This window comes from Cryptomeria japonica, chromosome 7 (assembly GCF_030272615.1).
Source record: "Cryptomeria japonica chromosome 7, Sugi_1.0, whole genome shotgun sequence".
Lineage (NCBI taxonomy): Eukaryota > Viridiplantae > Streptophyta > Pinopsida > Cupressales > Cupressaceae > Cryptomeria > Cryptomeria japonica.
Window position 1 is genome coordinate 183,562,146 of NC_081411.1, and position 22,020 is coordinate 183,584,165.

Sequence of the window (22,020 nt, forward strand, 5' to 3'; positions counted from 1 at the left end):
CTTCCTTCTCAAGGGAGAAAATCCCAGCCAAGAATATATCTCTTATATATTGAATGAAAGGGCAGAAATTTGCTTACAATCTGGGCCAAACTCTAGGCTGATCTGAAATAACGAAACACAGCACCTATTCCTAGATGCGAATGCACAATTACAATGAATTCTCCTTGATGTCAATCTGCTCTAAGCAAAATGATAATCTGTTGTAGATATGCAAACTCCTTGATAGGTGCGAATTGTCTTGAGAATGAATTAATTGATTGATAAAATGAAATGATCATCGCCTTCTATGTATACAAAGTAAGGTGCCTCTTCACAAGCAAGGCGACTCTTCACAAGGGTCGGTCTCATTCACAAGCAAGGCGACTCTTCACAAGGTGACTCTTCACAAGGGTCGGTCTCATTCAAGAACCAAGGCGATTTTTCATCTTGGGTCGGCCTTATAAATATAAAATAATAATAATTAGATAGCAAGTCCAACTGACTTGCCTTGGAATTATTTAACTAACATTTATTCTTTCGAATTTGAGAGAAGGATATCTCCCAAAGCTATAACATCAACATGGAGGAGGTTCACTCCTGCAGGGAAGCAATGGAAGTAATTTCCGCTTCTAGAAGGGAGCAATAGAAGAGAAATATGCTCCAATGTGATGGCAATGGAAATCGCTCCAACATGAATGCAAAGGAAGTGACATTCACTTCAAATGGTGAGCAATGGAAGTCATTACAATTTAGACACTTAGCTTGATTCCCTCTATTTACCCTCCATTCCACCCACTCAAATGCATCAAATTGCCTTCATGCGAGGCCTTAGACGAAAATTCACTCTCATGAAAGAGCAAAGGAAGACATATTTTGCTCCTGGAAGGAAGCAAAGGAAGATGTATTTCGCTCCTAGGAGGGAGCAAAGGAAGTTTGTTAAATTTATGGATCAGAATTAAGATTTATCTTTGATATTATAAATCTGAAGCAAAATATTAATATGATGAGGATATTAATTCCTCTTTTAGACGCTAGATTCTCCTAGACTGCTAAATTTAGTTATATGAATTTGCTGATGATCATGCACAGCATATATAAGTTTGGTTTCCCCAATTATGACAGCAGACTGTATACTTTTGTGGTGTCTATATGAACATCAAATAACTCTATGAATTATACAGCAAGCGAAGGATCTGATTCCACACGGATATGCTTCTGCAGGCCACGAACTAATTTGTATCTGCTTCCAAACAGCATAGCATTCTCTCCTTTTACACCTGATATAATTGGTGTATGCCAAGTGGTGTAAGTAGTATTACAACCGATGTCTATCGGTGTTGGCTTAATGCTAACAGCTGATAGTTATCGGTGTGTTAGCCTTAACAACCGATAACTATCGGTGTAGACTAACACACCGATAACTATCGGTGATCTTCATTATGTTGCCACCCGATTATCATATGCAACCCGATAATACATGCAGCCTGATATATTATATGCAACTCAATATTTAATCGGTGTTTCCATTAATCATTTATTTAATATTATTTATGTTAATCGATATATATCTAAATACAAGATTTAATAGATCGATGAACATAACCAAAATATATAGTATTAATTATTATTATCTAATCAATTTAACAATAATAATAATAAATAACATAATGATATATATAATTAAATGTTGAAGGCCTTGAGGCCAATTTAACATTTAATTTTATCCAACTGAAGCTATAAATCATCAACAAAGTGTTTTTCGCTCTGAGACTCTGGTAATGGAAGTGACCTCAAATTCGCCCTCTAGCTTGGTTTCACCAACTCATGGCTTAGGTTTTAGTCTCTATGCACAAAAGATCATCAACTAGCCCTCAATGAATGCCTTAGAAGTGAATTCTCTCTCATGGAGCAAAGGAAGAGGAATTCGCTCCAAGGTGAGGGCAATGGAAATTGTCTTAATTCTGCCACTTAGCTATGTTCCATCCACTCATGTCTAGGTATTCTTTCCATCCATGCATGTGAATGTGTCAAATTAACCTCAAGGAAGGCTTTAGAATCAAATTCTCACTCATGAGAGAGCAAAGGAAGGCATATTCGCTCCTAATGAGGGGCAATGGAAGTAACCTTCGAATTCACCACCTAGCTAGGTTTCATCAATTCTCCTCTTTTCATCAACTTAAATCTTGTAGTTTTGCTCTCCTAGTGTGCAGATGTGTCAAATTATCATTAAGGGAGGCTTTGGAAGCAAATTCGCTCTCATGAGAGAGCAAAGGAAGACGTATTCGCTCCTAGAAGGGAGCAATGGAAGCACATTTTGCTCCTAATGAGGAGCAATGGAAGTAGTCTCAAATTTGCCATCTTCTTTCCATTCCTTAGTCAAAATTATGATGTGTTTGCTTCTCAAAATGATGTTGAAGGTACTTAAACTTGCTCCTTACCCTCAACTATGTTCAAGAGGTTCAAATCGCTCCAATATGAGAGCAATGGAAGAGGATTTCGCTCCTAAGAGGGACAAAAGGAAAACGTATTCGCTCCTAGAAGGGAGAAATGGAAGACATATTTCGCTCCTAAGAGGGAGCAAAGGAAGATGTATTCACTCCTGAAGGGGAGCAAAGAAGTTTTTTTCACACAGCCAAATTTTGCATTAGGCCAGGCTAAAAGATCAAAACTCCACATTGCAATTTGTGATGACCAATAGTGAATGAGCAAAGGAAGACGTATTTGCTCCTATGAATGAGCAAAGGAAGACATATTTGCTCCTGAGAGGGACCAAAGGAAATCTTCATGTACATAGCCAAATTTTGCATTTTCAACCTGCAACTGACCTCCCTTACATACTATGCTCAAATTGACATCACTTGACCTCTTTCCAACCTAAGGAGGGAGAAATGACTCTACCATTGCCTAGCCACCTGAGAAAGTGCACTTCTTCAAACAAAAGGCTAATAGCAAAAGACCTTACTAATACCAACTGCTAAGCTAAGACAACTAACATAAAAAGCAAAAAAGTGGGGGGTCCCCATTTGCAATGGGGCAATGTGTGAATACGTCACAACAGGAACTTGTGATGTTGTGTAAAGACACCCCCTACTTGTTTTTTTGAAATTGCCTAAAACGGACATGCAAGCAATTAGGTATTAGATCACACATGCAAACACTGTTCGCTCACATGCAAACGTTGTTCGCAGGATTTTCTACTCTGATACCACTATAATATGCAGCCTTGTTTCTGTCTGATATTTTTTCAGTTTTGAACTAAGTTAGTTGTGTTTTCTGGTGGTTTCCAATCACAAATACAGTGCAGATTTATATATAACTTTGCTACACTTAATTTGAAAGAAATATTCAAATAACTTCATAAATAACACTGTTGAAAAATTCTAAATTTAAACTCAGACTACAATATTCATTTTTTCTTCAAAATAATGACAACCCAGATCACAAAATATCATTTATTATCTAGATAGAACATGCCCACAAAATACAGCAATGATAGTGTCCTTTCTGTTCACAAAATCTGCATTAAACAAGCTCCAGACCCTAGGTGTCTTCTTCAAAAAGTCTTCAAAATGGTATGATTGGCTGAGATAGTCTTCAAACAGCAATATTAATCTTTATGAGAGTTATTTCTGCCTCCCAAACCTTAGTCAGCCCCTTCTAAATTCAGACGTTTAGCTCCCAGCTTGAAATCAGCAACCAAACATTGTACAACCTAGCCAAAAATGGGACACCCAGCAATATAAGAACAACAGCTAACAACCTCTATGAAATGTCCCTTCAAATCAACCTCCTCCTTGGCTGATATGAAGTGCAAACGCTAAATTTGAACTTTGAATGATCAATTATTATAGCTATACTTCTTGTGTGAAAACACCAAGTGATTCTTTAGACAATATCCTTCAACATCGTGAAGAATGTTGCTCATGAGGGATTTTGTCCTTACAAACTGTTCTCACAAAAGCTTGCACCCTTGCTAGCTCAGCAACCTTGTGAAACATGGAAACAACCCCGAAGTGTGGGACCTTGCACAAGGGGGTTGAATCTCCTGAGAAGGCCGACTTCCATCTCAATCCAAGTGCAGGTGTTGAACCAACTCAACACTCCAAATCTTACTTCTAAACCTATCCTAACAACTTGGAGAGGTAAAGGGAAGGGAGAATTGCTTAAAATAAAAGGAGGTGATGCACCAAGAAGAGATTGTTCCTCTACCTACCCGAAATGACACAAAAAATCAACTGAAACACCTAGGAGATGCACAAACTTCAGTTGTATGAGTGACCCCAATGCATGTATGGAGGTTAGAATTTGCTAAGTGTTAAGAGGAAGGAAGGTTTCACACAAGTCACACCAAGAAACAAGTTAACACAGCATACATGGAGAGAAGAGCCACAAAACATACACCTATGAGGAAGGTAAGGAAACAAAAGTTTGAAGGCAAGAATGGTGATTTCAATTCATTATAAGGCCAATGGCCAAACTTACAGTTGCATAAATACAAGAGAATCGAGAGAGCATAAAATAGCTCAAGCCAGCAGGGAGAGAACCCTTTACAATGAGGCTTAACAACCTTTATATAGAAAACTGGTTACAAGAGTGATCATGGCCCCTATGTGTGCAAGGAAATGTCAGTTTGGGAGTGCAGGGAAGTGCATGCACTTGACTTTTGTACATGCAAGCAACCTAGCCATACCTTGAAAAAGGCAACCTTGAGAAGGGTGGATTGAGTGACCTTCCAAAGTAAGAGCATGCAGACATGACATAAGTCACCACAACAAGCATGGCCCCGTACCTCTCTTGATGGAAATCCTGCCAAAAACATTAAATGCACCCCTGTGGCTCCACAAAAGAAGGTGCACAAGTCACAAAAGTCGTTGGAGCATTTGAAGCTTGAGTGTCGATCACGCCATCCGAAAGTGTCGCCATCCGGAAAGAAGTCTGAGGACTTTGGAAACTTGGGTTCTCGAAGTGGGGAAGACAAGGAAAGAACCTGGGAACCTAAGGGTTCCGGGGTTCCGGGAAGGAGAAGGAGAGCAACAAGGAACCTCAGAACCTCAGGGTTCTGGGGTTCCGGGCAACTGAAAAAGGGGCTAAGGAAGGAACTTTGGAACCTCCGGGTTCTGGAGTTCTGGAGAAAGAAAGGAAGAAAGGCTAGGAGGGAACTTCGGAACCTCGGGGTTCCGGAGTTTTGAGGAATTGAGAAGGAGGCAAGGAAAAGGCGAGACTTAACAAAGGAACTTTAAAACCTCAGGGTTCTGGAGTTCCGGGGAAGGGAAGAAGAAGAGAAAGGAACTTTGGAACCTCGGAGTTCCAGAGTTCCGAAGAAGAAAAACAAGAGAAGGCAAAGAGAAAGAACTTTGGAACCTTGGGGTTCCGGAGTTCCGAGGAAGGAAGAAAAGGCAAAGAGAAGGAACTTCCTCCGAGCAAGGCAATACCTCACACTTCATAGTTCTTCTTCTTTTCTCCTCGATCAACTGGGGCAGTGCAAGTCCATGGATCGTCTCTCTGATCGGTTCTTACTGATGGACCAAGGGTGTCATAAAATGACAACATTTTCGCGATTTCTGTGGGATGCTTGCCTGTTCAGCATGAAGTCCAGAAGCCTTGAGCATCCATTGGGCACTGAGTCATTGAAAGACCCAAAACATGTGTATGCCATCACTTGGAGGAAAACTAGAAACTAGAGCGCACACCCTCTTAAGGAGAATGTGGCAGGTGCACAAGCACTTATGAAAGCAAAACAACTTCTAGTCTAATATTTACATATTCGTCAACACCCTCTTTAGAAGCAAGGCTTGAGATGAATCCCATTCACTAGGATTGGAAGAACTTTGCCATCAAGCCTAGAGAGATGAAATGCATTGGCCTCCTTGCAACTAGTGATGACATATGGAACACTCCAAATAGCATCAAATTTGGAGTGTCGCCCAGCTTTGGCTCTGTCTGCATCCCACTTGAGAACTAGATCTCCCTCTTTGAAGACCCTATTAGCCGCCTTTTTGTCAAAAACTTTCTTGACCTGCTCTTGATGAGTCTCAAGTGTATGCATAGCCTGACTTCTAACCTCCTCCAGCTCCATCAGCTCAGCTAGCCTTACTATCATGGCATCATTCTCTGTTAATTCCAACTGATGTGATAGTTCAAGAGAGGGTAACTCCAAGGAAGTTCGAAGTCTTGCTTCCTTCCCATATACTAGCATGAAAGGGGAGTTACCAATCGCCCTCTTGGGTGTGATCCTGCTAGCCCATAAGGCTGTCCTTAACTTAGTATGCCATGCCCTCTGATTGTCTTCAATCGTCCATTTAATTATCTTGATGAGGTTCTTGTTGGAAGATTCAGCTAAGCCATTACCTTGAGGGTGATAGTTGGATGACGTCTTCAAGTATACACCATGCTTAACTGCCCAAGAACGGATTTGGGTTCCAACAAATGCCCTAGCATTGTCTGATATGATGGTGGAGGGGACACCGAATCTTGTCACAATTTCATCAAGGAATTCCAACACTAAGGCCTCACTGGCATCCCTCAATGCAACTGCTTATGTCCACCTAGTAAAGTAGTCTGTTGCGGCCAAGATCCACTTGTGGCTAGCACTAGAAGGTGGATTTATCATGCCAATGAAGTCTAAACCCCATTGTCCAAATGGTTGATTTGCTTGGATGGGGTGAAGAGGGAGGGCAGCTAGTCTTTGCTTTCCAGAGAAGAAAGCACATTTCTTGCAACTCTTCACCCATCTATGTGAGTCATTGAATAAGGATGGCCAGTAATAACCAGCCCTGATTATTTTGATAGTCGTGGTCCTTGCAGAGAAGTGGCCCCCTGAAGAGCCATCGTGAAATTCTTCTAACAATCTGCTGACTTGATTTTGCTCGATACATCTTAGCAAGACTCCATTAGAGTCTCTTCGAAAAAGAGTGCCATTCAATAAGACATAGGGAATGGACTGCAACCTGAAATGCCTTCTTTTGGTCTGGTCCAGACCTTGGGGGTATCTACCTTCCATTAAGAAGGTGGTCATGTCACTTACCCAACTCAGTTGAGTGTCGTTGCTAGTTGGTTGATCCTCTTGTAACACAAAGGCGACCTCTGAAGTAGTCTCCGAAGATGAAACAAATTGTTCACATAGGCCCCTGCCTCTTACAAGCTTGGTGATCTTGATGTTGATGTCGTATTCCATGACCTCGGTTATCCACCCAGCCCTCTTCTCGTTGATGTCCTTGTTTAGAGAGAAATCCTTGACACTTGCATGTGACACTAAGAGCTGGATCCTGTTATTAGACATGTGTCTGAACTTTTTTAATGCCCTTACAACAATGAGGACTTGCTTCTCTACATAGCTATACTTAAGCTCATAGTCATTTAACCCCTCACTAAAGAAAGCAATAGGCGGCTCCAAGTTATCATCGTTCAACTGTGTTACGACAGCTGAGATGCTGGATTCTCCTCCAAAGGTATAGAGGATAAAATCCCTTTCATAGTTAGGATTGACAAGGGTAGGGGCCTGAGCAATTACTTGTTTGGTCTCTTCAAAACTGGCCCTCCCTTCCTTGGTCCAACTGAAAACCAAGTTTTTCTTCAACATGGAAGTGAGGGGTTTTACCATGGTGGCAAGGTTGGGAATGAACCTCCTCACAAAGTTGATCCTACCAAGGAAACTTTGCAATCCTTTCTTGTGACTGGGGAGTGGAAGAGAAAGAATAGCCTCCACTCGCTCTGGATCAATGGTCAAGCCCTCCTTGGATACAATGTGTCCTAGCAATCTTCCTTGATCAGTAGCAAATACACACTTGCTAAGGTTCAAGGACACACCATACTCCCTGCATTTCATGAACACCTGCTCAAGATGACCAAGATGGCCAGCTGCATGCTTCGAATAAACAGTTATGTCATCAAGGTATACAAGCACAAACTTTGCTAATTCCCCTTTGAAAGCCACGTCCATTGCTCTTTGAAACATGGCACTTGCATTGGTTAGCCCAAAGGGCATTTTGCAATAAGCATAGGTACCCCACTTAGTAGTAAATGCAGTCTTGTATCGGTCTGATTCTTGGACGAAAATTTGATTGTAGCCTGAATACCCATCCAAGAATGAAAATCTTTCTGAGCCACTGACCTTTTGGAGAATCTGCTCCATAGAGGGAAGGGGATAGTGATCCTTGAGGGAGGCTCTACTGAGGTCCCTAAAGTCTACACATTGTATGATTTCCCCATTCTTCTTTCTTACAGGGACAAGGTTGGCCACCCAGGAGGAGTGCTTGATAGGGAAGATGATATTGGCTTCTATGAGCTTGGTCAACTCCTTCCTCATTAGTGGCTCAATCTTGGGGTTTATTGGCCTTTACTTTTGTCTAACTGGCATTGCATCTGGGTTTAGCTCTATGGTATGTTGGGCTAAGCTAGGGTCAAAACCTTTCAAGTCTTCATAGGTCCAAGCAACTATGTCATCATATGTTTGACAAAGCTCAACAAAGGCCTCTTGTTTGATTGAGGAACACACCTTGCCCAAGTTTAGAGACCTACCCTCGGTGACAGCAACTGGCTTGTAATCACCCCTCTTTGCAGCCAACTTCATCTTCTTCTTCAACTGATCATCCGAGTTGAAAATGCCTTCCAAGGTAACTAGACCTTTAGGCAACTTGTTGGAGTTGAGTTGCATGATTTGATCTCCATACTGGTCTTGCAACTTAGATTGATTTTTAGCAAAAAATTCTGCTTCATTTTGCAAGAAGTTGACAATCTGTTGATCGCTTTCGAACACTTGCCAATTTACCTAATTGTCTGGGACAGTAGGCCTCACAACAAGCTTGATGTGTTCTTCCTGCTCACTTACAACATGAGTTGGTATGTCGAATTGAGCACCAACCGTTGCAAGCCTATCAGCATGCTTGTTCTGACCTCTAGGAATGCTCTAGATATTGAAGGCTTCAAATCCTTCAATCAAGTCCCAAACCCTGTGTTTGTATGATTTGAGCAGGTTGTTCTTTGTTACACTTTGAGCTCAGATGTGATTAACCACCAACTCACTATCTCCAAATATTTGCAAAGATCTGATCTTTCTCCTTTGTGCAAGTTGGAGACCTTGAATTAAGCCTTCATACTCAGCAACATTGTTGGTGCAGCCAAACTGAAGCCTAAAAGAGAAGAAATATTTCTCTTACTCAAGAGAAACAAGCATCACACCAGCACCTGCACCGTTCTTGTTTCTTGAACCATCAAAAAACATGCTCCATGACCCCTCTAAGTCTCCTTGTGTCTTGATGAGGTTAGGGATAGGAGTATCCTCTTCATGGATACAATAGGAGCCAAGCCCAGTCTCTTCAATCTCAGCTAATGGATCAAACTGAAAAGCATTGGCCCATTCGTCCAACAAGCAATCAAGGACCTCTTGCAAAAGAGTGGCAGGTTCACGGATAGTACACTCCTCCCCCTCATGCAAAGTGCAATTCATGTTTATAGGGCTGGGGGTGTAGGGCTCAATGTGGTTTTGGGCAATGGGCTCTGCCCTTATGGTAACCTTGGTACCATACCTTGTTCAAAATAGCATGTGGGACCAATCAGAAGACAAGTACCCACCTATCTTGGCGGTGAAGTCTCTAGACAGGCAGATGGCAAAGAAGGCAGGGAGGTCGATGATTGATACGTCTTGAAACACAGTGCAACCAGGGCATGCATGCAAGGTTAACTTCAAATTTTTAACAACCCCAACTATCTTAATAAAAGTGCCATCTAATTGGACCACCCCTTTAGTCATAGGTTCATATTCTATGCCAAGAAGGTCAGCTACCTTCTTCGTCAAGACTGAGCTACTAGCTCCTGAATCTATCATGCAGTTGTGAACCAAGTTATCTCCTATGATTAAGAAGAGATAGAAGGGGGGAGGCTTGCTGATCTTGCTTGAATCCTCTTCCTCCTTGGGTTGCACCAAACTGGTGGAGACTACCTTTCCGCTGACTGCTGCCTCATCACTTGACTGATCGACGTCCTTCAGTGCCTCTTTAAGCAAATCCCTTTGAGATGGGATGGAAAGGACCTCCCACATAGTGACATTGAGGTTGGCCTTCTTCATCCAATCAACTATGTTGAAAGGAACACTAGCTGATTTTAGAGACCCCTTGAAGGTTACAAGGTCTACCTTTCCTCTTTGGACGACTTGGGCCTCTTCCTGCCTCTTGCTCCCTTGCAAGGTACTTTGGCTTGTATCATGGACAACTACATTGGGTGTTGGAGCTTGGCCTGATGTTGAAGGTGAGGCAGCCTCCATGGCTCTCTTCTTTCACCTTGTATATTGCAGCATAGACTCACCATTTGTTTGGTTCAAACCACAGAATTCTACCTCCTACCAATTGACAAAGGTAGAATCATCTTGCAAGTAAGCTTGAGTGCCAACACTACGCTGATTTGGGTCATATTGCTGGCCAGAAGTGGTCGTCTCATTCTGCACCACTAAGGCTTGGACAAACCCTCCATTTTGGCATGCACCTTAGTTGTGTGGCTCATTGCATGGTTGACACCAATCTTGCTCTTGGGCAAGGTTGTTTTGCATTGGAACTATTGCTTTTGAGCTACTTACAGCTGTAGGGTTCACACTATTCAAGGGTCTAGCATTGCTCCATTGGTTTTGCCCTTGAAAGGGTGACCTATTCTGTTGATAACTCTGACCTTGTGCTTGGTAAAGTCTGCCATACTGAGTTTGTTGCCTTTTTAGTGCCACCAACTCATTGCCAAAGTTTTGCAATAGAGTCTTGACTTCATGGGGCTCATTAGAGAATGTAGAGGGTGTGGATGGTTGACCTGCGGGCGCCATGGGGATAGGAGCCAAGGTGGGTTGTTGAGTAGGGGCCTCTGGGAAGAGAGGCATCGAAGGCCTTGGAGCTATCTTCCCAGCCTGTATCAAACAATTTTCTGCCCTTATGGCTATGTCATATGCACAAACTTCAGTTGTATGAGTGACCCCAATGCATGTATGGAGGTTAGAATTTGCTAAGTGTTAAGAGGAGAGAAGGTTTCCCACAAGTCACACCCAGAAATAGGTTAACACAGCATACATGGAGAGAAGAGCCACAAAACATACACCTATGATGAAGGTAAGGAAACATACACAGCATACATAAGTTTGAAGGAAGGCAAGAATGGTGATTTCAATTCATTATAAGGCCAATGGCCAAACTTACAGTTGCATAAATGCAAGATAAATACAAGAGAAGTGGGACAGCATAAAATATCTCAAGCCAGCAGGGAGAGAACCCTTTACAATAAGGCTTAACAACCTTTATATAGAAAACCGGTTACAAGAGTGATCATGACCTCTGTGTGTGTAGGGAAATGTCAGTCTGGGAGTGCAAGGAAGTGCATGCACTTGACTGTTGTACATGCAAGCAACCGAGCCATACCCTGAAAAGGCAACCCTGAGAAGGGTGGATTGATTGACCTTCCAAAGTTAGAGCATGCAGACATGACATATGTCACCACAACAAGCATGACCTCGTACCTCTCTTGATGGAAATCCTGCCAAAAACATTAAATGCACCCCTGTGGCTCCACAAAAGAAGATGCACAAGTCACAAAAGTCATTGGAGCATTTGAAGCTTTGAGTGTTGATCACACCATCTAGAAGTGTTGCCACCGGAAAGAAGTTCGAGGACTTCGGAAACTCAGGTTCCCGAAGTGGGGAAGACAAGGAAAGAACCTCGGAACCTCGGGGTTCTGGCGAACTGAAAAAGGGGCTAAGGAAGGAACTTCAGAACCTCCGGGTTGCGGAGTTCCGAAGAAAGAAAGGAAGAAAGGCTAGGAGGGAAATTCGGAACCTCGGGGTTCCGGAGTTCCGAAGAAGGCAAGGGAAAGGAACTTCGGAACCTCGGGGCTCCGAAGTTCCGGGGAACTAAGAAGGAGGCAAGGAAAAGGCGAGACTTAGCAAAGGAACTTCATAACCTCGGGGTTCCGGAGTTCCGGGGAAGGGAAGAAGAAGAGAAAGGAACTTCGGAACCTCGGGGTTCCGGAGTTCCGAAGAAGAAAAACAAGATAAGGCAAAGAGAAGGAACTTCCTCCGGGCAAGGAAATACCTCACACTTCATAATTCTTCTGCTTTTCTCCTCCATCAACTAGGGCAGTGCTGGTCCATGGATCGTATTTCTGATTGGTTCTTATTGATGGACCAAGGGTGTCATAAAATGACAACACAAACTTTTGAGAAATAATCTCCAACAAACAAACTTTTAAAATCTCCAACCAAGCATACCAAATGTGTAGATCAACTATTGAGAGGGGGATGAATTAGTAGTAAATAAAACTTTAAAATCTTATCCAATTAATTCTTTTGAAAGACTTATTCAAAGCTAATGAACTTAATTCTGAAATAAAAGTTTCAAACTGAAATTTTAAAGATACACAAACATGAAAAATCAATGCACAAGATTTACGTGGAAACCGAAGATGGGAAAAACCACGGTGAAAACGCTACTAGGATCTACTGTCTGAATCCAGCCTCACAGTTAAAATCAATTACAATCTTTAAGGGCACCAAGCCTAAGGAGTCACCAAACCCCTATCTTAAGAACACCAACTCTAAGGAGTCACCAAACTCCTAATCTTAAGAGCACCAACTCTTTCAAATGTAAGCACCTATTCAACAATTTGACCATTAACTCAATATTCTTGAAGTGTCAACTATACATACAAACTTAAAGTGACTTCTATCTCAGAAGCTTTACTTTTTAGAAAATTAGATATTAGAGATGTATATAAGCAATAACAATCTGAACATTTACACCCCTTGAATGTATTGTAAGTAACCTCCTGAAAACTGAATGTAATCAAATTGTAATAATAATCTACAAGTCACACTGAGTTGTTGATGTTATAGCTTCGGGAGATATCCTTCTCTCAAAATCGAAAGAATAAATGTTAGTTAAACAATTCCAAGGCAAGTCGGACTTGCTATCTAATTATTATTATTTTATATTTATAAGGTCAACCCAAGATGAAAAGTCGCCTTGGTTCTTGAATGAGATCGACCCTTGTGAAGAGTCATCTTTCTTGTGAAGAGGCACCTTACTTTGTATATATAGAAGGTGATGATCATTTCATTTTATCAATCAATCAATTCATTCTCAAGGCAATTCGCACCTATCAAGGAGTTCGCATATCTTCAGCAGATTTTCATTTTGTTTAGAGCAAATTAACATCAAGGAGAATTCATTGTAATTGTGCATAGGCATCTAGGAATAAGTGTTGTGTTTCATTATTCAAATCAGCCTAGAGTTTGGCCCAGATTGTAAGCATATTTCTACTCTTTCATTCAATATATAAGAGATATATTCTTGGCTTGGTTTTTCTCCCTCGAGAAGGAGGGTTTTCTCAGGATATATGTTGTGTTCTATTTTTCATGTGCTTTTGTATTTCTGTGTTTCTGCTTATTGCAAATCTGATCTTAAAACTAACATGGTATCACAGCGGGTTTAAGACGAGACCTGATCAGATTTGTGTAAGCAATAAAAGTCAGCATCCTTGGAGATATTCGCAAATAATCAAAGGGAACCAGCTAAAGAGTTTATTCTGAAGGTTGCTGTGAAATGTGACACATGTTTAAAGTCAGTCAATTATTGAAAATAAGCATAAATTAAAAAAAAAAAAAAGATTTTTTAATCAAGAGTTGTCGTGTAACTCAGGGAAATGTCTAGAATTGGGAACTAATCAAATTTGTCGATGTCTTGAAGAATCATAGTTGAGAACCTTTTGAATAAGCACTTCATGTTGAGGCAAATTTCTTGGAGTCGAAGAGATGGGCTACATGAACTGACGCAAGAGTAATCTTGGAATAGTCTAGCCTTCGCATAAGTTGTAATTGCCACTACATTAGCTTTGGGATGAAGTTAAGCATTATTGCTAGACACATATGGTATGGTGCAGGAGTTACTGGAGACTTGTTGAGATCGTGCATTTATAGGGGTGTGTACCATTCATATTAGAAGAAGAATGCGGGAGAGATAGAGCACGGTTTGGTTTGGGTGTCGAGCATTTCAATATTGAGACCTCGGGAAGGATATAGACCAGTGGCCAACTTGCATTAATAAATGCTACAGATTTGTGGATGGACGGATCGAGGACCAAAAGGATGATGAGAGATTGCATAAGGAATTCAAGGGAGGAAGAGATTGTTGCATCCTGTGAGGAAGTAACATAGGCTGAAGATATGTATGGAGACACAGCTTGCAATCGTGGGATTGAGTTGAGACATCTCTCAAAGAGGAAGAACCTATACAGATTGCAAGCAGTTTCTTCAAAGAAGAGGAATTAATATTCAGAGGGAGTCTGACAAACCATCAAGAGGCAACTTTGGATGAGGAGGTCAAACGGTTGATGCAAGTACATGGAGCTCTAGAGGGAGTCACATCACCATGAAAATTTGTGTTAATGCATTTTTCTCTAAGACGGAGAAATTTGAGGTGAAAGCCCTTATTAATGCATTTTTTCTTTGAGGGGGAGAAATTTGAGGTGAAAGCCATTGTTAATGCATTTTTTCTCTAAGACGGAGAAATTTGAGGTGAAAGCCCTTGTTCATGCATTTTTCTCTGAGACGGAGAAATTTGAGGTGAAAGCCCTTGTCCATCTTTGAGACAGAGATGTGGTCCTTTCCACCCTCTAAGAGTAGCCATGGTGGATGTCATGTTGAAAGACTCCATGACATCATCACATTGAGAGACTCCGTGATGAACTCTTTGTGCTTGTGTTTTTCCACACATGGGAGTAGCCATGGTGGACGTCATGTTGACAGACTCCATGACGACATCACATTGAGAGACTACGTGATGGGCACTTATACGTGTGTTTCTTTCCACGCATGGGAGTAGCCATGGTGGACATCATGCTGAGAGACTCCATGACGACATCAGGTTAAGGGACTTCGTGATGAACCTTTGAGCTTTCCACAAATGGGTGTAGCCATTGTGGGTGTCATGTTGAGAGACTCCATGACGTGGATATCTGGAAAGATATCTCCCTAGCTAAGAGGGAGTGTTGATGTTATAGCTTCAGGAGATATCCTTCTCTCAAATTTGAAAGAATAAATGTTAGTTAAATAATTCCAAGGCAAGTCGGACTTGCTATCTAATTATTATTATTTTATATTTATAAGGCCGACCCAAGATGAAAAGTCGCCTTGGTTCTTGAATGAGACCGACCCTTGTGAAGAGTCACCTTGCTTGTGAAGAGGCACCTTACTTTGTATATATAGAAGGTGATGATCATTTCATCAATCAATTAATCAATTCATTCTCAAGACAATTCGCACCTACCAAGGAGTTCGCATATCTACAGCAGATTATCATTTTGCTTAGAGAAGATCGACATCAAGGAGAATTCATTGTAAATGTGCATTCACATCTAGGAATAGGTGTTGTGTTTCATTATTTCAGGTCGTCCTAGAGTTTGGCCCAGATTGGAAGCAGATTTCTGCTCTTTCATTCAATATATAAGAGATATATTCTTGGCTAGGTTTTTCTCCCTCGAGAAGGAGGGTTTTCCCAGGATATATGTTGTGTTCTATTTTTCAAGTGCTTTTGTATTTCTGTGTTTCTGCTTATTGCAAATCTGATCTTAAAACTAACACTCCATTGGCACTCAAAAAGTCTGAAATTCTTCTTTTAGTGTGATAGAAGGTGTATTGATTTAGTCAATTTTGTTATTTCATCAATATGATTCAAAATGTTTTCTTTTCCAGGTCTGATTGGAGAATAAAAAGTGAGGAGTGAGGAAGCACATTCAAGATTACATCGAGATGTAACACAATACAAGGCAAGCATGACATTCAACAGAAACTGGAAAGCACAATGATACCAAGAAGGTGACTGTGCAAGAAGGATTTCAGGATATTCAAAAGATTTCATAAAAAGGAGAAGTCACACAATCACCTCAAGACAAGATAGACAAGCAAGGGTAGAAGGTCAAACTTGATTATCATCACACCAAGATTTGAGCAAGTGACTTATGTTGAGTATCAAGAGGTATCGCTCAACATTCCTTCATGATGATCTACCAAGTACAAGTGCAAATTGAGGGGCATCCCAATCTTTACTCCACCAATCAAGGAAGTCCTACATCAGCATGTCTTGATTCAATGAACCAAGCTCACTCATGGGGGCACAAACTCTAATGCACCTACCCCCACTATCTATTGGTCAAACACTCCAAAAATGACATGTGTCTAAGCATTATAATTATTTCATTGGCCAAAATAAAGTTTGTTGTAACAAACCCTAATTAGGGTGTCATTGTAAAATCTTGGCCATTGATGGGGTTCAATCCTGGCCACTCATTGTAATGAGCTCTCTATATAAAGCTCAATCTCTTCATTTGTAAAGGTTAATAGTTAGCAGAAGAGAATTAGTGGATAGGAGAAAGATAGAAAATAGGAGGTTAGTAATAGTTAGAAGTTAGATTAGGAGAAGGAGGAATTGTTGTTAAGGCTTGTAAATGCATATACTCTTTTCATTGAAGATATGGTGAAATGTGTTATTTCAACAAGCTACATGGTTTCTACTTCTCATTTGCTTTCGTGTTGATTAGATGAATGAAAGGAATTGTGAATGATTGATGATGGAATTCATATATCCATACCACTAGCAATTCGCTGATTGTGAGTTTGCCTTGCGTGGTCAGCTGAAATTCTTAATGAGCTTAACTTCAATTGCTATTCACACTTTGATATGCATTACTTTGATGGTGTCTTTGTTGTTGATAGTGATTTGAACATCATGTACCTACCTTAGGAGATTGCACTAAGCTTTGTAGAGTTGTTCATTCATGGCAAAGCGAAGCTTAGTTGAACTTCATCCAATCATTCATTGTCTCTTGCATTCTTAGGAGTAGCGTAGACTTCCTAAACCCTACGTCTTTTGCCCTTTTTTACTCTCCAAGCAAGTAGTTAGGATCTAAGTTCCAGCAATTCAAGTATTCAATTATTCAATGTAAAGCCCCTTGATGAAACAGCAATCACAATGACTAACTGTGCTTATCCACACATCGTGACCTGACATACAAGAACCTTGGAGTTATCTCGTGATCCTTGTGTGAATTTTCAGCATTTGAGAGACATTGATCAAGAGAGGATAAGATAATTTTGGGTATTTTATTTTGTGTTTAAAATGTGCCCAGAAAACACATCAACATGTCCTAGTTGTCACCCTCCAAGGATGTTGAAAATCTCCGAGAAGTGTGAAATATCCTTGAAAGTGGATCTACACTTGGAAAAATACATCATATTCATCTTGATTCCTGGAACACTCTGCCAATGTCAAAAAAGTGTTTCAATAAAACCAGCACTCTTCAAGAATCTTGGAACTTTCCAAGAATGCTGGAATGGACTGAAAAAGGGACATTACACATCAAAAAGATAACTCTAGAGAAGCCCAATTAGGGAGAAAATTCTAGCAACAATCCCAGTTGTCAATCTACAAGTGTGATCCCTTCATGAGAGCCCTCAAAAATATATTGCTTCTCCTTAGCACATCTTCTCACCTCTCACAAGCGTATCCCAACTGCAACATTGTGGAATTACTTGTTGAATCAACATGTACGAGCTAGACCTATGGCTGAGGACTGCATTCAGGACCCGTGTCCTTAACAGCATCTATGGTGGAATTGAATTACAATTGAGTGTTTCCCCACTTTCGCACCCCCCAATGGGTATATTTATGACCAATAATGAGCAGAAGAGTCAGCAAGAGGAACTGGATATCTCACATACGAAGAAATGAAAGGAGAACCAATCGACCTTCCCAAATGAGGTTCAGCCATACTATTTATTGTAAATAGGACATTTTCAGCTGCTCATGAAACTGTTTGCCATAGGTGAGATTTCTGTATGTTACCAAAATAGCAATAGTTTTTGTCATCTCTCAAAATAGTCACTAATTGACATATGCTTCCAATTGGTGTGGCTCACAAGCCCTGTACACTTTTTCTTCCTTTGGTCTAATTCTCCACTCAGACAACTGAAACGGAATCCTGCCTGACCCCTTTTGTATTAAATGTACAAAAAGTTAGAGAGACGTAGCAATGTTGTATAGGTGTTTGGGCATACTCTTGAATGTATAAGATGTCTATGTAGGCCTCAAAAAGGCAGTAAACCTTTGTCCGACAGCAAAGAGATAGTGGCATGAGAAGAAGATGCCTCATTATTCTGTAGGTTATTCCCAAACTAAATTTCTCATGCTCTTTATGTATACTCCATTTTATGTTTGGTCTTGCTCTTTATTTAGTTCCTATAATCTTTTTTATGTATATTTGCACTTAACAATAACAAATTTAAGACAGAATGCTTTTCTGCACAATTACATAAGAATTAGCAACCTAATCATTCGTAACACTTTTCGAATAGATATGAAACATATTAGTGATTTAGGCAGAGAAATATCCACACTAAATATGGATCAAGATGAGAGCCAAGCAAAGCATTCAGGCTCATCATGAGAAATGAGTTATCGTAAACCACCACTCATAAGACATGGGTCACTGTGAATGGTGCAATTATTAAATATTCCACTCCATTTATCCTGAAAATGGATACTAAATAGTATTGGACCCCGAACACCTATATGCATAATGTTATAAACACACGAAAAAAGTATGGGATTAAATATTACTTATGAGTTATGAGTATTAAACAGAAGGAAATCTTCTTTACATCTTAAAAATAACCAATGCCTATATTATAGACTACTATTTAAGAAAAAAACAGAGAATTTGCTCATAATATTTGTAATTTTGATAAATCTACAAACTTTTTATACATTTAATATTAAATTACAAATGATTTTTTGAAACTAATGTTAATTGGGGAACATAACATTTTTAATCCATGAACTATTAGGCAACTAGCAGAAAATAGCCTATAGCTAAAAGAAAAGTCTCATGGGCCTAGTCTACTGGTAAAACAGGGCATCACCATAGTGATGCTCACAGGATGCAATTATGCAGCCTGTAAGTTTATGGGACCAAAAAAAGGATGTGGCTGAGTGCAATCCACCACTGAAGCTGCCATAAGTTGGGCGGATTTAACTGAAACAACTATTAGATAGCCTCAGTCTGAATGGGTAATTACTAATTGCTTGTTTCAACAGTATCATTTGTTCAAGCAGCAATTAGTTTGGTAAAGCTTGACAGAGTAGATATCCCTTAGTCTTTAGCAACTGCTTGGGTAGGTTATTCCGAGTTCAATAAGTGCACAGGATGAAAGTTGTCATAAGTAGGATGAATTTAGTTCGACTATCTTGCAGTGTACTCTATTTGCCATAGATTTTTTAAACTTAAGTTCCCTCATAAAACTATTGAAATGTCCTTGCTACTAAACACTTAAAAGTAAAATTACAACTGTAATCTACATTTGCTTAAACTATACACGCAGTATAATTCAATTGTAACATTGCATGAGTTTGCATCAAATTAAAAGAAGAAAAGTGTCTTCAGAACATTAAAATTAAGTAATCTATCTCAATTTATAATTCAAACGAAGGCTTAATGCATGGACATTTTATCTAAAATTACAAACAAAATACTTACTGATAGAGAAACGATTGCATCGAAAACCCAGCCCATCTTTCCTGTAACAGTCAGATAAGTTAAAGCTCCCGCCATAGCCAAATTAAATACCACACGCTCTGTTTCGTTCCTCTCACCTCCTCCGCCTCCTCCTCCATTAAACCTCGGGTACAATTTAACCACAATCGTTTGTTTTCTTCCTCTATTTGGGTAAAATCCCTCTGTAAAATAAACTTTCTTGTGACTCGAGCTCAAGACAATATGGCTTTCTAAAGGCCTGTGATTACTAGAATTTGAATACAATATTTTGCAGGAATTTGAGTAAATATGTTTAAATGTGTAGCGCCAACTACGAAGAGAATTATTCGAAGTGCTTAATGAGTTTATTGAAGGCCTGTAAAACTCTGAATTTATGGATAAATTTGATAAGCAAGTCAAGGGTTTGGTGTCCATTTTATTTTCAATGCATCTGCTCGTTTTGTATCTCAGGACTGAAGTTGAAGGTTTTGTGGGGTCTAAACTGGAGGGTTTTGTATATTCTTATGTAAATGTTAACGCAGCTTCGAGGGCGATTACTGTTAACAAGTTTTGTTGTAATTCGGGGCATTGCAATAGAAATTATCTTCATTTTCAAACATATAATGATATATACCATTCGATACCAGAACCTGCTAGATTTTCAATAACTATCATAAATTTTTGTAGGGTTTTAGAGTTTTGAGTGGTTGGGGTTTATCGATCTGGAATACTCTATCTATTGAAGTATAAGTTTTGTTTTTCTCTTCCACTCATCCAGGCGTCAAAATAAAAAACCCACAGTTAGTCTTCCTTCGAAATTAATCGAGGAGATGAACTCAACAACAGCCCACCATCTATGTATTCTTTTTTCTGCATTAATTCAACAAATATAAAATTTCTTCCTTCGAAATTTAGAGGTTTAGGACAATGAGGTAAAACATTAATTGATTGTTTTTTCAACCAAAGGATTTTCTTTTTAACTTTTCTTTTACAAATTGGGTATGTTAGAGATTTTTTATTTTTTATTTTTTTTAAGAAATAGTTATTTAGAAGTTAATATTTTTAGGTTCACTTTGATTAGAGTGTTGTAAATGTAATAATTAATTTACAAGCGGCATAATCTTTATTGTCTAAATTTCATTCTTAATTTCTTTCCATTAATTTTGGTCTTTACCTTTAAGCATTTTACAATTTTGAGTGAAATCTATTAAAGTCCTTTTTAACTTGTCGAGTTTTTGTATAAGTTATAGAACACCCGTCAGAATCTAACAAGTTATTTTGAACCGGTCTAAATTTTGCTTCCTTTTCTCCTATGCACTTGTTGAAACACACTGATTTTTAGTCGAGTGATGTCTACTTTGTAGCACTCTGACACTTTGTTCGGCACTTAGCTCTTGTTCAAAATTGTTCAAGTTTTGAGTTATAGATGATCTTTCGGAGCCTGGCATACCTTTTTGCACCAACTTGAAAGTCAACATCGTTTTGACTTTTCAACTCTATCGGCTTTGCTTCTTAGTTCATGATGTCATGTCGAATTCCAATGCCTTGTTTGACACTAAGTTATGAGTTTCATTTTCCTTGTCGAATTTTGATGTATGAACTTGAACCAAAATTTTCCTCTTATCTTTGAAGCATCGATTCAAGTTAGTCAAGTCTTGAGTTCAAAGTTAGACATCAGAGCTTGACAATGGTTCTCAAACCATTTTGGAGCTTGACTATTTAGTCGGCACCAAAACACATGAAGGAAGAGTAAAGACTTGAGACTTTAAAGGCCAAGTTCAAAAACCTTGGTTGCACTCAATGACATTGTCAAGATGATTTATTGCATGTTTTGGACCTAAAGAAAAGTTTAAGAACTAAGGTCGCCTCTCGACACAATCTCATGAATTGTTATAAAAAAAAACAGCTCATTTTCAAAACAATAAGAAATCAAAATTAGAACCGAAGGTAAAATGCGACAAGGTCATTTGAATTAATGTAAAGTTGACATAGTGGCATAAATTTTTAAGAATGTCAAGCATTAATTTCAGTGTGGTGGTTGGTGGGACATTAAATGCTCCCAGTCCCATTTCAAATTTTTTCCTTATTTACTCTAAAGCTTTGGCCAAAAGATTCATTATATCAAAAGGAGGAGGAATCTAGAAAGGTTAAAGTGCACCAAGTTATCCAAATCACTATCATTGTTGCAGAGAGGTCAGCTTTCCAGAACTACCATATAACCAGTCGCCTTGAGTTAGAATTTTACATTTGGCATTTAGAAGTAATTGAAACTAAAAAGTGGGTTTTTCCGACTGGATTTCATTGAAATTTATATTTTGAAAGGGAGAAAACATGAAATACAAGTATCTGGGGTACGAGCACTTGAATGGGCTTGAGTGTTCTCTACCAAAGATAGGGGACACCAAGTTGGGGTATATTAAATGGAAGGAATTCTGGCAGAGAATACAAAACCCTAACAGTCATCCAGTCACACAAAATTTAGTAGAGGGTGGG

At 39.6% G+C, this 22,020-nt stretch overlaps 1 protein-coding gene across 3 annotated transcripts in view; it reads right to left on the bottom strand.

Moving 5' to 3' along the window:
* Window positions 1–20,363, bottom strand: part of LOC131056354 (uncharacterized) — a 137,534-nt gene extending 117,171 nt beyond the window's left edge. For 2 of the 3 annotated variants that reach the window (XM_057990712.2, XM_057990713.2), the window contains exon 1: window positions 19,531–20,363. In XM_057990712.2, the coding sequence (XP_057846695.2) occupies window positions 19,531–19,962 (432 nt within the window). In that variant the 5' untranslated portion in view covers window positions 19,963–20,363. The remainder of the gene's footprint in view (window positions 1–19,530) is intronic. The other variant, XM_057990711.2, reaches the window with a different exon arrangement.
* Window positions 20,364–22,020: the final 1,657 nt, after the last annotated feature.